The sequence below is a fragment of the Cupressus sempervirens genome, chromosome 7 (genome assembly GCF_028749045.1).
Source record: "Cupressus sempervirens isolate cs-2001-9-10 chromosome 7, ASM2874904v1, whole genome shotgun sequence".
Classification (NCBI taxonomy): Eukaryota; Viridiplantae; Streptophyta; class Pinopsida; order Cupressales; family Cupressaceae; genus Cupressus; species Cupressus sempervirens.
This window is the reverse complement of record NC_143124.1, coordinates 96,124,757-96,140,048: the sequence shown is the minus strand read 5'-3', so window position 1 is coordinate 96,140,048 and position 15,292 is coordinate 96,124,757. Positions and strand designations below refer to the sequence as shown.

At 39.6% G+C, this 15,292-nt stretch overlaps 2 protein-coding genes across 2 annotated transcripts; one reads left to right on the top strand and one right to left on the bottom strand.

Moving 5' to 3' along the window:
* The first annotated feature begins 251 nt into the window (after nt 1-251).
* LOC149545663 (disease resistance protein Roq1-like) lies at nt 252-5,359 on the top strand. Its single transcript, XM_089790765.1, has 5 exons — nt 252-778; nt 906-2,064; nt 2,170-2,454; nt 2,563-3,363; nt 3,448-5,359. The coding sequence occupies exons 1-5, from the start codon at nt 252-254 to the stop codon at nt 3,751-3,753; spliced, it is 3,078 nt and encodes a 1,025-aa protein (XP_089646891.1). The 3' UTR covers nt 3,754-5,359.
* LOC149545662 (uncharacterized) lies at nt 3,927-9,873 on the bottom strand. The gene is made up of 3 exons (XM_089793816.1): nt 9,753-9,873; nt 4,840-4,896; nt 3,927-4,594 (listed from the first exon to the last, which is right to left on the bottom strand). Exons 1-3 carry the CDS (start codon nt 9,871-9,873, stop codon nt 3,927-3,929), a joined length of 846 nt encoding a protein of 281 aa, XP_089649942.1.
* Nucleotides 9,874-15,292: the final 5,419 nt, after the last annotated feature.

Genomic DNA, 15,292 nt, shown 5'->3' with positions numbered 1-15,292 from the left:
TAGCCAGCCACTGCAATCGCCTTGTATGTAGGATCAACCACTGAATACATAGTTCACACTATCGAACCATCGAACCATGGATGCATTAGAACACAGCATAACCCCCCCTTAATGCAGACGGGGTGTGATGACAGGCAACTGAGAAGGTGAGCCAAAATCTCCTGCAAAAGAACCAAGAACGAGGAAAGACGAAAAGACATCGTTCCTCAGATTCGCCTCGCACTTTTGTTTCAGACCAATCCTCATCATTTATGGCTTCTACATCCTCATCTCGTCAACAAAATGCTTTCTCTGGAATCGAACCTCACAGCAAGAGAAGAAAAGTACAACAATCTTCCAGACTATTTGATGTGTTCATCAACCATCGAGGCCCCGATGTCAAACAGACCTTGGCTACCCAGCTTAACAGAGCTCTAGAGAAGGTGAATATAAGAGCATTTCTTGACTCAGAAGAGAAAGAACTTGGAGCTTCCTTTCCTTCCACTATTGAGACTGCCATTCTCTCCGCTTCAGCACACATCGCCATCTTTTCCAAAGGATATGCACACTCCCCCTGGTGTCTCGCTGAGCTGGTTCTCATGTCACAAAGTACCGGTAAGATTATTCCCGTGTTTTATCAAGTGGAACCATGGGAGCTCCGCCATATCGAAAAGGGAGTATATGCCGAGGCATTCAGTAAATATGAAGAGACGGGCAGATATCTGGACAAGCTGAAAGGGTGGAAGGAAGCCCTGCAACCAGTTTCATATGTCGCAGGCCACGAATTTATAAGTTCAGAGTAAGCTTTCTGCCTGTTTTCAATATTTGGCAACTCTACTTCTATATTTTTCTTCTAGCAAAATAGGTTAGTTGCAATTAGCAAAAACTTAATTTTAATCAAAATAACGTTTCTCTTGCATCTCTAGCGACTGCAAAACAATAGTGTCCGCTGTTGTAAAAGAAGTAGAGAGGGTAAGACGTTTGCATGTTCCTATTTATCCAGTAGGACTTCATAAGCTTGTAAAAGATTTTGAAAGAAGGTGTCTGGAAAAAGTTGTTCGAGATTGTGAAATCCAGTGGGGAATGAAGGAGGCAAACAAAGAAGGAGCTAATATTGTTGGAATTTTTGGTATGGGTGGGGTTGGGAAGACAACTCTCTCCAAAGAGTTGTTCAACCAAAAGAGATCAAAATACACAAGAGCCAGTTTTCTGTATAACGTTCGGGAAGCCCATGCCGAGGGTAAGTTGCCTTCACTGCAAAGTCAACTCCTCAAAGACATCTTCTGTGAAGACCGCAGTTTTCCAAGTAGTGATGAAGGGAGCAGCTGTCTGAGGGATCGTTTGGAAATGAGCAGGTCTACGAGTTTCCTGATTGTTTTAGATGACGTTGATCATGTGGAACAATTGGAAGCCCTACTTGTTATGGATATATTAGATAAGTCTGGTAACAATCTGATAATTATTACAACCCGAGACGTAGGGATCCTTGTAAGTGCAGGGATTGACATTACTTATCATTTAAGGGAATTGGATAGAGAAGATGGGAGTCAACTATTTTGTTGTCACGCTTTCAACCAACCTCTTCCACATAGCGGATACGAGGATCTAGTTCAGGCCTTCGTCGACATCTGTGGAGGCTTACCTCTGTCCCTTATAGTTCTGGCCCGGCATGTTTCTAATAGACCACAGTGGTATTGGCGAGATGAATTGGAGAAGGTCAAGGAGAGTACTCCCGGAGATATAAAGCGGAGATTGAAAATAAGCATTGACACATTAGATATAGAAGAGAAACAGATCTTCATGGATATAGCTTGTTTCTTCATTGAAAAATCTATCACCGTGGCCATGAGTATATGGAAGGGATCTGGATGGAATGTTTGCCGTGTTTTGAAAAGACTAAAACAGAAATGTCTCGTTGAGGAAGTTGAAGTAGAGTATCCGCACAGGCTCGAATATAAGTGGGAATCTAACGCAGACAGGTTAGTTTTCCGAATGCATAAACACCTTCAGGACATGGGAAGAGAAATGGCAGATGAAATGAGCCATCCTCGTCGTCTGTGGCGACCCGAACATCATAAATATCAGGTGTGCTTGCCCCCTTCTTCAAAATTCAATTGTAAATTCTTATTGATATTTTATTTCTGAAAATCATACCACTACACAAATGTAAGGTGTATTCCCTTAATGCAGGAATCAAAAGGATTCCGAAACATTCTGGCACAACCCGAAGGGAGGTATTTCCACTCTATTTTGGACAAATCCATCGGCTCTGAAATTACATACTTTTTAGGGGAAGCCGAAGGTGGCTCTGATACTTCTCTGCTATGGCTTCAGCTTGAGCACCTGAGTCACTTTCCACTTGACCTTAATTCAGATATAAACTCAAACATATTCTCATGGATTCCACTTCAATACTTGCAGTGTTTAAAAATCAGCAATGGGTGTTTCCGAAAATTATGGCAGAGCGATGTGCAGGTATTTTACTCTTCAACATCGACAGTTAAGCCTTCATTAATGTTATAATAGACGTCTATAATTTTAGTTTTTAGACTATTGACTAAAGTCGAAAGATTGAAATGACAGGCACCAGTCCAGTTAAAAGAGCTGCAGATTCACGACACCTCTCTGGAAGAGTTTTCAGATTTGTTAGGAACATTACATAACTTGGAAAAGCTTGTTTTACACGCTAAGGGCATCCAAATTGATATTAGGTCTTTATTAGAATCCCTTAGAATGAAACTACGTAGTTTACAGATGATGGGCTCGGGATTAACAGGGGATCTGGCTGAAAATGATAATACAGAGGGGACTACTTGTAAGTCCTTATTTATCTATGATTTCAAACGACTTTGGGAGGGGGAATTGGCTTTGAACGATGAGAGATGGTCTGGAACTGTAATGAATGGCATTGAAAATCTGGAGATTAACGGCTATAGGCTTGTAACAAAGATTTTGATTAATGGAAGTATCTGTCAACGCCTGCAATCTCTGCAAATTTGTGAAATGAAAAATCTTACTGAAGTAGAATTAGCAGCGATACAGACATTGAAATGTCTTGAGATCACTTGCTGCGAAAAATTCAAAAGATTGTCAGCAGCAGCTGTTGATATTACAAAGCTTGCAAGGTTGATTATTAAACAGTGCCCTGAGCTTGAGGAGTTGCAAAGCCTTTCCAGAGTGAGCTGCTTGGAGCAAATTGAAATTGATTCTTGTGAAAAGCTACAAAGCTTAATACTGCCGACAACAATCACCAGACTGACAGTACGATGTTGCAGAAATTTGCAAAGTGTAGAGGGAACCAATGATCTTCTGGAGCTTGTAGAATTTGAAATTTCTGATTGCGGGAAACTAGAGTTCGAGAACATGTGGGAGGACAAAGAGCATGTAAGTTACTCTTCATTAGTGCTCTTTCTAAATTGTTGTTTCCGATTATATTTTTTGTTTCACTAAAATCATGTTTGGCTACAGGCTCCTTTGCAATTGAAAGAGCTGATTATTACTGGTACCTGGAGTGCTAGTTTCGTAAGGTTCCCAAGTTCAATATCATATCTGAGCAACTTGAAAAAAATAGCATTGTTAGGTGACGCTGGTAAGGTGTTTGGCATTAAAGGGCTGCCAGACGAGTTTTGTGATCTCCAATCGCTTGAGCACCTGGAGCTACGACACTGTACATTGCTGTCATCACTACCCACCCGATTTGGTGATTTACGAAACCTACGGCACCTGGATTTGTGCTCCTGCAAGGCGTTGAGGAAGCTGCCATTTTCTTTTTAGAATTTAAAACACCTCAAGCATCTAGATGTATCTGGTTGCAAGAGGATTGTCTTACAGGAAGATACCCTTGGAAACATCACTGAGCTTGAGATTCTCTACCTTTCAGGATGCCTCGCACTGCAGAAAATACCTGATCAAATCACACATCAGGCATGCTTGAGAGTGCTCCAACTTCAACACACCAGTTTAGAGAATTTACCAAATAACATCGGGCAACTGGGAAAATTGGAAATGCTGACAATTGGGAGTCCGTTATTGCAAACCTTGCCAGATTCTCTTGGAAATTTATCCAGCTTGAAAAGCTTTTCAATTACTAATTGCTTCGCCTTGGAATGTTTGCCCAAGACTCTCAGTAATCTGGTACTTCTAGAACATCTCTGTATAGAGGCCACAGGAGTGAGGTCTTTACCAGAAGGATTCAGACAACTGGGTAATCTTCGAACATTGAAGATTTCTGATTGCCAGCTCAGGGAACTGGATTTTGGGTTCGATTCTTCCTTTTCGTTGGAGAAGCTGAAGGAAATAAATCTAAGCGAAACACTGGTGACCAGAATTTCAATTTCTGACGAGTGTTGTCCTGGACTTGAAACACTTAGGCTTAGCAAAAATGACAATTTAGAGGTGATTGAAACCCTGCCGGCAACGGTAAAGAACATAGTAGTATCAGAATGTGAAACGCTTAAGAATATAAGGGGTATTCTAGTTCTCTCAATCCCGCCATTTCCTCCAAATTTGACAATATCAGACTGCCCGGAGTTAGAAAAGCCTTCAAAACCTGAATTTTTAGAGTCAGAAACGCCTTCGGAATTTGGATCTTTGAAGTTAGAAAAGCCTTCAGAACCTGGATTTCTAGACTCAGAAATGCCTTAGGAATTTGGATCTTTGAAGTTAGAAAAGCCTTCAGAACCTGGATTTCTAGACTCAGAAATGCCTTCAAAAGTTCGATTTATGAAGTCGGAAGAGCCTTCAGAATATGAAATTTTAGAGTCAGAAAAGCCTTCCGAATCTGGATCTTTAGAGTCAATGCTTTCAGAATTTGACTGCCTTCGGAATTTGGATCTTTGAAGTTAGAAAAGCCTTCAGAACCTGGATTTCTAGACTCAGAAATGCTTTCAAAAATTCGATTTATGAAGTCAGAAGAGCCTTAAGAATATGAAATTTTAGAGTCAGAAATGCCTTCAGAAGTTGGATATATGAAGTCAGAAAAGCCTTCAGAATCTGGATCTTTAGAGTCAAAGCCTTTAAAATTTGACTTTAAAGAGTCAGAAAAGCCTTCGGAATGTAGATTTTTTAAGTCAGAACAGGAGGATTTTTAGAGTTACAAAAGCTGGTAAGAATTTTATTTGAAAAATCCATGCTAGCATAACAGGAAGTATGTTCTTTAGATACATGCATTTCAAATGTTCTGTCCCAAATTATCCTATCTGGTGGGGCTCAAACTTTTCTTTCGAGATAGCAGAAATTGTATGGTTACTTAAAACAACTTGTATTTTTTCTGTATTTTTTGTGTTTATTATTTAGTTCCTGTCATGACACAGAACTATTGCCAAGGGCAGTAAAATAACTAGTGATCAAATAGATTACCAAAAGCCAATCAAATTTCACTCATTTGTTACTTTCGTTTTAATCTCAAGTTCGATCAATTTGATTAAAGAAAGATACAAATTCTATCAGTTTTAAATATATAAAAATTGTCTATCTGTCATTTGATTGGATTGAAATCGGTGGTACCAGATTTTCTGAAAATTTCAGAAAATACGAAGCAAGAGAACACACAATTTGTGAGGTTGGTAGTGTGTTGCAGGTTCTAGTGCAGAGTACAGAGGAGGAGCTCTCAAACAAAATGCACAATCTTCAAGCCTCTGTCAGCACATTACAAGAGCTTTAACATATATTCGGTGACAACAATTCTATAAGGGTTTCCAAACCAAAACGACAACATTTCAAAATTCCACGTCTTAGGTATGCTTTGACGTTTTGCAGGTTGGCTCGCACGTGGCCAATGCTGAGAAAAATGGACTAATGTATGAATCTCCATGAGTAATTAGCAGAAATTTCCAGCAACGGTATATACGTGAACCAGTCCAACCTCTCTGGAGCATTCGAGAGCCTTCCAAATCTCAAGCTATAATTTCATTTGATATACCCACATACAGCAGAATTTTCATGGCTTCAGAGGATCAAAGAAGTAGTTTGTCTTTGCATAGAGATTTTTGTTTGAAAAGAGAGAGACCTTTTTTGCATATTCTTGTTCCAGGTGGAGAAATCGAGCCACCTACTTCTAGAATCATCTTTACCAACGACAATGCTCTGTCATCCGCCACAATCGTTCGTTCACACTAGGGAAATTCTCTTGAGCTCACGCTTTTTATTTTAAGTTGATGTACAAAATTTCCTCCTCAAGAATATATTCCTACTAGATTGGTCAACTCTTTGCAATGTTTTCCTATAGCAAAAGCTTTTCTCACGGTTCTCTTTATATTTTCGACAGAGCGTCTATTTGCACTCAACAAACTAGTTGGCTCTTCTGTGAAGATTTTTGGAAGCAAAAGCCGAACAGCTAATACAAAAATACGATGCTTCTAAAATCGGATTATGTTTTTCCCAAACAGGACAGAGTGGTGGATGTACAGAGATTGCTGCTATGTAACCAACCACGCAGCGGAATCAAATCAAATCAAATCAATATGGAGACTAACAAAAATAAATTGGAGCATGATCTTTCTCTCTGTTTAATACCGATAATAAACTAATACAATTGGTAATCTGGAAATAAACTTCTACAGAAAACACCGACCCCTGTTACAAAAGCCATGTACAGCACTACAAGGCTGCAATCAAAATGTTTCTATGCGTGAAGCAATCACTGTTGTATAGTGCATTACAATAACAAATTTGATGCTAAATCCTCTCTGTTGAAAGATAGTTCAAAAGAGACCAATTTAAGCTACATGTACAATATGCTATTGTCTTGTTTTAGCATGTTCTGTTCTAAGCTATCTCTTGGATGCGTATGCTTGCACCCCCTCTGCTAATTGAAGTCATTCTCCATATTTATAGATCTGGAAACTTAATTACTAAGTAATCAGTGACCACCTTTGAAACTTCACCGCTAAATCAATGGAAGGAAGAGGGATTAGCTTAGTTTTGAGTAGCTATAAACATTAAGCTGCTGACAACTACAGGAAGCATCTGAAATATAAATGGCATGCTGAGAAAAGATAAAATCAAACTGACGGAGGCTTCAAACAATAAGATGTAATTCATAAATTCCAACACTCCCCTTTTGTGCAAGCCAACAAAATAAAAATAGATGATAGATGATCATGCTTGATCAACTATGCATAAAATCTTTCTAACTGTTGAAAATTTTCAATATTTATTCAATATTTAGAGCCTTGGTGAAGATGCCTGCTAGCTACTACTCAGACTTGCAAAATTCTATATGTATTTTACCATTTTCAATCTGTTAACAAATAAAATGATATCTGATTTCTATATGCTTGCTTCTATCATGAAAAACAATAATTTTTGTTAATGCAATGGGAGAAATATTATCACAAAATATGGTGGTTGCTTCAATTTGTTCTTCCTTCAAATCAACCAAGATCCTTCTTAGCCAAACTGCTTGACACGCTGCTGCATTTGCTACTATATAATCAGCCTCAACTGTAGATTGGACAATTATGGGTTGCTTCTTAGAAGACCAAGAGATTACACCATGACCCATATGAAAAACATAACCAGAATTACTCTTTCTATCATTTAGACTTCCAACTCAACCGCTATCTCTATAACCAACTAAACTAGAATCACTTTTAGCGGTATATAAAATATCATATCCTTTGGTGCCTTTCACATACCTTAGGATTCTTTTACTATCTTGTCAATGCATGTCATTTGGAGTTTCCATAAACCTAAAAATCAAACTCACTACATGCATGATGTCAGGCCTAATTGTTGATAAATACATTAAATTTTCAACCAAACTCTGGAACATAGTTGGATTCACATTGCTATTGCAATCTTTCTTACTCAACTTAAGATCTACACTTGTTGGTGTTGTGGTTGCCTTGTTGTTCAACATTAACCTTTCTAAAATATGATTTGCATACTTCTCTTGACAAATAAAAGTATCATCATTCATATGTTTAACTTCTACGCCTAAAAAGTATCTCAAGATTCTTAAATCTGTCATTTTAAACTCATCCTTCATAGATTTTTTGAAATCAGCAATAAGGCAATCATTATCCCCAATAAAAATTAGATCATCAACATATGAGATAATAATTAAAGTCTTACCATTTGTTGCTTTAATGTACAAAGAGTAGGCTCATCATCGCTTTTGTTGAAATCATGACTCATCAAATATGAATCTATTCGACTGTACCACGCTCTCGGTGCTTGCTTTAGCCTATACCAAGCTCTCTTCAGCCTATATACTTTATCTTCTTCACTGAGAACTTCATAATCAGGTGGTTGATCCACACAAACTTCTTCTTTCAACACATCATTAAGGAAGGCATATTTCACATTTATTTGAAATACCTTCCACTTGTACTAGGCTACAATTGCTATGACAACAGACATTATTTCCATCCTTGCAATAGGTGCATATGTCTCATTATAATCTCCACCAAAAGTTGTTTGTGTAGACACCTAAATTTGATTACACCGCTTTGGTAATCCTATTTAGTTATCTTTAAAGGCATCATTAATTAAATTCTTATTTAATTAATCCTTTGCCATCCCTAGCTGATTAATTTAATTAATCATCTATAGTCCTAATTGATAAATCAAATAAACTTATTATCTATCAATTAAATCCTATTCCTCTATCTAATTCCAAAAATCCCCATTTATTAAATAAATCTATTTGATAAATAAAATTCTCAAATCCAAAAACCCCTAACCTATCCCTAATCCTCCATTTAGCCTAATCCACCCCATCCACCCATACTAACCAAGCTTAGCCACTAACTCACCCACCCTCATTAATGCCATCCACTTGCACATCTCTAACATTCCTAATCTAATCCTAAACCCAAGCCTAATCCACCCCCTAATGTTGTCACATTCCCTAAACAAGTTTAAGACTTTCTTAAACCAAATCAAAGTCTCCGCTCAAAAATCCCAACCACCAAGTCATGAGTGCTCTTACAAAACATAAAAGACTCTCACAAGCCCACTCATGACTCTTACATCCATCTTCCACACTCATTCCTCTTACATACTCAACCCCACTCATTATGCCTTTAACCAACCCTTTACCCTACCCTCTCACACTCATCCTCCTTGTGACAAGTGTCACCTTCCCATTGGTGCTAAACAAGCATAATCCATGTGCTCCCCTTTGAGTGCATCTTAGCCCTCCTTAACCATCTCCCCATCCTTGCATCTAAGCCCTCCATCCCTCTACCCCTTGGCCTATAAATTGAATCCCATCCCAAGCCATTTCAATCAACAAATCTTTGAGCTAAAGTTACCATGCCCTTTTGAGAGCCAAAAGCCATACCCATACCCTTATAATGCCAAATTGAGAGCTTACAAAGCTACCAATTTGTTATTATTTATCTCCACCATTGAAGCAACTTTGAGCAATTGAGCATACATCCACATCAAAGGACACATCTACAAAATCAAGGAAGCATGGAGTGTTTCCTTTTTTGGGTTTGCATTCCTTAATTGTTTCCTTTGTCTAATCTTATATGTGAATATAGTTTTAGTTTGTGAATGTTTTCTTTAATGTTAATGTTCTTTGCACACTAAGATCTTGTTCTACATTTTGGCACACCCGGTGGGACCCCGCTATGGGTCATTCCTTAATCTTTTTCAATCCATATTTTGCTTTTACAAACTAACAATCTAATGGTTTATGTTGTTTGAGTTGTTGCAAGGTGTGTTTGCTTGTTTTTGCAGGTGGAAGGACGCACTAGAGAAGAAGACAGACCCTCAAAAATTTGAAAATAACCAAGAAAACAAAAAATTTTGAAAAAAACTCGCGTCCGTCGGTTCACTTCGGGCAGTGTCATCTCCGCCTGTCGTCTCTGCAATTTGGCGTCTCTGCCCGTCGTCTCTGCAAAACGTCGTTTGCGCAAACTCAACCGTTGTCTCTGCCATCTCAACTGTCGTCTGCGCAAACCCAACCGTCGTCTCCGCAAGTTCAACCGTCGTCTACGCCTGTACAACCGTCGTCTGCGCGAGCTCAACTGTCGTCTCCGAAAGCCCAAACTGTCGTCTGTGAATTTTGGTGTCTCCGCCTGTCAAACTATCATCTTCACAGCCGCAATCTGCCAACTGTCGTCTCCAACGCCACCAGCTACTTTCTTCATCGGACTATCGTCTGCGCAGATTGGCGTCTCCGCCTGTTGTAATATTTTTCAGAATTTGTCGCCTAGTTTTTGGTTGTCTTGTTCAAGTCATTGTCTTTGCATGCTTTCAAAACTCTAACAAATGAACCTATAGTTTTTCAAAAAAAAAAAAAGAGAGTATAAATCAAAATTTGACTTTTAGTGGTTCTGTAGGAAATAGACCATTCTAAGCATCTTTACACATATTAAAAAGAACAAAAAAAGTAAAAAAAAATTTTCCCATAGTTAAGCTTTCATTTTAGAAGATTTTGGGTAACTAATCAAATTGCTTTTTTTTTCGTATTGCAGGTTGGAGCAACAAACTTAATCATGTTTCTTAGGTTTTCCTTGGAATGAACTTGAATGTTTAAGCATTTTTCTTTGAATGAATGTTGTTCAAAAACACACTATTGAATGCCATGGATAAAAGTCAACCTTTTATTAGAATGCATACTTAAAACAAATGAACACAATCTTGAATGCCAAAAATCAATGAATCAATGCAATATCTCACACTTCCAATTTGGGCTTAAAACACTCTAAAACAATCTTGAATGCCTAACAATCAATGAACATTGCACAGTTTTGATGCATCTCAATAATGCTCGCATTTCTTATGTTCACGAATTCTCGATTTCCATTATGTTGACGACGCTGTCAAGTTGCAATGAACATTGTATGCCATAATCACAAGTGTCTTCAATCATAACTTACAAAATCTAAATCATCAATTGGAAAAGAACTTTGCTTTTTAGCCCAAGGTCATCCAAGTCTTCTCTCCCCTTGTCGTCTTTCAAAGCCATCTTGGGTGCATAAGATTAGGATCCAAAACCTTGTTTTCCTTTTTTTTGAGGAGGTCTGCTTGGGGATTTCATCACCCCTTGGACGACCTCAACTCTAGCGTTCCGACGGAGTATAAAGATCGGGAGGTGAATCGAAAGACACCTCTCTTGGAATCAAGATTTTGTCACTCGGGCTAAGCCTCAAGGAACTTTATACCCTTGAGAAGTGAAAGAGGAGAAGTGGGTTACCGCTCCTCTCGGCTGTGTGACATCTTTTTGGTTTCATCTACGGATATGGGCCTCATGTACCTTGCGTATATCGAGGACTCCCTAGCTAAACCAAATTTCATCCTTGTAGAAAGCTTCCTAGGATGTTGGTGTGTTTGACGTGCTTGCTCCAAAATTTTGTCTGCTTGTTTGTTCATAGCCTTTGAATGAATGTTTGCCAACTTTGGTCAAAATTCCAAAAAAGCAGAAATCTCCCAGCTCAAGGCATACTTAGCGTAGTCACTGCCTCATCAGAAGATCATCCAAGCTCCCTTAGTTCTTTGCTTTAGAACAATCTAAAATCCAAAGTCCATCCAAATCATCCCCCCCAGCCAACTAGCAACCCAATCCAAAATCTCACCCAAGCCTTTAAAGAGTTATTGTCACTCTGCCAGAATTTGCTATCCAATCAATCCTACCAATAAACCAATCTCACCAAAGTTATCCCTCTGACAGAGCATTGTCTAAGGTAACCCAGCTTTGTCATTTGTATCCCTCATCACCTTGAGCTAAAGGTTGGGATCCACAAGTGGTCAATCTCGTGTCATGCCCATAGGATCATTAGTCTATCCTTAAGTTGACACAGTCTCCACCAATCCTGCACATAGGAAAGCAAAACTCTCACTTTTTGACAGCATGCCCTTGAAGTCTTCCATCCACAGGAAAGCCAAAAATCTCCAGCCAATCCTTCTTAGGTCTGTCATACAACTTTGACTCTCTCTAGGAAATCTTTAATCAGCCAATCCAAAATCTGAGCTTAATCCAAATCCAACCATGAGCTTCCGTGTTCATCCATATGCAAGACCCCATCCCCATCAAACTCATCGTCAAAGCATGAAGTACCAATCCTATCATGATATATTCGATCGTATTGTCTTGGCTCTTGCCACCTCCTATTCCAATGATGAGGAAGATCTTGTTGACTATGAAGGGTATCTTGAGAGCCTTAGAAACATTCCACCAACCATCCCCCAAAACCCAAGAGTTATTCCAAACTATCTAGTCATGCCATCTGATATCCCAGCTTCTCCTCCATCACCCAATCAACCAAGCTTCCAATCTTCCACCCCCATCACACTAGCTATTCCTATCAATTCACCTCCACCTCCGACACACAAGTCTCCAAGGAATCTCCTAGAGGAAATACAAGAAAAGCCACCTCCAGCAGTCGATAAGCCATGTCATCTAATCCAACCATGTGAAGTAGTCAGTGATGAAGCTTCCTCATCTATAATATCACCTCCATCTCCCATTGCTATCATCCCCATACAATCCATCAAATTGCTTAAAATCCTTCCACTTCCCACAAGCATCAAAATCCTAAATCCTATCCACCTCACCTCCAAGCATTTCCCAAATCTCCCATAATGACCCTTATGCATCCATCTTCTACTCACCCATCTCCACTACCAAATCTCCCATCTATCCATCCACTGCCTTTGAAGAATCCATCCCTTCACCTCCTATCGCACCATCCGTCCCAATCCAATCCTATCAAGATCTTGCCCAAAAGCATTTTGACATCCCCCAAAGCGTAAACGAAGATATCATCGCACCATGTCTTCCATCCATTACGCAGTCACCTCCTCCTCCATCTCCAAAAACTCAAGCCATACCTCCTCTACTGCAGGATATCTTTTCATCCCATCAGCTAAATCAAGATCCTATCCTACCATCTCCTCCACTCCATGCTCCCATCTTACCACCTATTCAAGCTATTCCACCATCTATAATCTACCCTCTTGGTTCACTTACATTCATCCATGGTGGCCTCCTCTCAGCAGAAGAATTAAGAACAGTATCTCCCCATTGCAGTACATCTGATAAAGCACTTCCACCATTTTCTGCAAGCAAAAAGTATCCTTAGCTAGTTCAAATGCTCAATCGATGGCATTATCAAGGTCAAGGTTTAGGGCCACAAGAGCAAGGAATCATAAAGCCTATTATTGCACAAAAGAATCCAAGATTTCATGGTCTTGGATATGTATCCAAAGACTCACCATCTAAAGGTGTTGGTACACCACACCCCCAAACCAAGCCTATCTCCAAACCCACCATGCCAGCCTCCCATCACTCCTTCAAGAAATCTTATGTCATCCCCCCTCCACCATCTTTGCAACCCAAAGCAACCTACCATATCCCCCCTTCATCCGCTAAATCCATTTTGGGTCCCTATGTCCCAAAATCTACCATCCTCCATCCTCCTATCAACCATCATAAAAATCCTATTCCATCCGTTCCTATGCAAGATCAACAAAGGCACATATCAGGGCACATCATGCATCATCATCCCCCTACATTCTCTTCCATATCCTCTCTATCTCACAAAGCTTCTCCTAACCATCTTCCCAAATCTTACCACAGTAATGTGAATGCCAACTTCAAAAAGCATAAAGCTAAAAATCCACATCCTGGGCAATCATATGTCTATTTTAAAAGACATACTCCAAAAAGGCAAAATCCAATCAAAGAATGCAAAACAATGCAAAAGCCTATGAAAAGAAAATCCAAAACCATGTGGATCCCAAAGAAAAAAGTTGAAACCCAATGCATAATAACATCCACCATTGCTAATCCCCCATCCAGTGATTCGTGTCCCTCATTTCCTAACTCCATCTTGGGTGCCTATATCCCCAAGCGCACTTCCACAAATCCTCCATCAAGCCCACATCTACCATCTATCCCCCATATGCTCTTTTCACACCTGTCCCAACATGTGCCAATGTTGATCTTGCAAGCATCCCCATCTCATGCTCCTTTTTAGCCTTTTCATCCCTCCATCTCCTACCATCAATCCCATCTAATCCAATCTATTGCATAAATCACACATTCGGTGTACCAACAGCTAGCAACAAAATTGAACATTCCAATAGCTAGTGAAAAATCCCAAGGAAAACACCAAAAATAGCTGAAGAAAGCCAAAATTATTCTAGCTAAGTCCAAAGTCAAAAAGTCAAAAAAGAAAAAGAAAAAGAAAGTGTCCACTGGTGAAAACTTGGCAATTCAAGTGCCTTGGACAAGTACCATGATGAAAACTTGGCAAACAAGCGTCATGCGTAATCCAGCCATCCCCAGCTTAGCCTATCATCCTCATGCTTTTGGTCATATCTTGTCATCCAACTCCATCTTCCAATCTATCCACCTATCCTCCACCCTCCAACTTCCATCTCACACCATCCACTTATCTCCTGCAGCTTCAGCCAACCATCATAGCTATCATCCATCTCCCTAGCCCTTTAGCTTTTTTGTCTATCCGAGCTTCAATCCTATCACATCCATTGTAAGACCTTCTTCCACGTGTCATCTTCTGACTAGGGGCATTGTATTCCTTGGAGATCTTTTCTTGTCCATCCTCCCTTGTCATTGGTATCTAGCTCTAAGCTATCCTCATGCAAACCCAATGTCATCTCTTTATGTCCATCATAATCCTAGCTATCTACCATCCTATCCAGCTATCTCATCCTGCTCCTCTAGCTATCCTTGGTCACAAAATCTCTCATCATAATTGGGATGCATCCTCCCCAAATCCATATCTTCTACTATCACCCCATCCTTAGCTTTCGCATCTTGCACAAGCATCGAACCATCCCGCTATCCTATCATCCTAAGCTTTTGCCTGCTTGTAACTATCTTGATCAGCTTCAACTTGTAAATATCTTGGTCATCTCCAGCTTGTAAATATCTTGGTTAGCTTCAGCTTGTAAATACCTTGGTTTGTCAACTTGTACATCCTCTTTAGCTTAGTACCATTGTATCTATCTGGCTTTCGTGTCAGTTCATCCTTGGTCAACATCTTGCACACATCGCACACCTTGGTTAGCTATTCCAATGCATCCTTTAGCTAGATTTCCTATCACCAAAGTGTTATCCTTCTTAGTTTAGCTTGCCAAACGCATCACTCATCCAAATCCACCAGCTTAGGTGCTCTCCGATAGGTCCTTGCAGGATATAGCTTTCCTCATGTCTGATCTTGGTCCATTAGTACCTCGTCCTACCCATCTTGTTGGCAAACGGTTCTCTTTTGGATTTTCACTTTCTTTCGATTTGGAATCTTTTGTTTTGGGTCTTGAAATATCTTTTCCAAGCAATCTCCTTGTTCCCTCCTCAAGGTTGCCATGATCTTCCATATCATGGTATGCT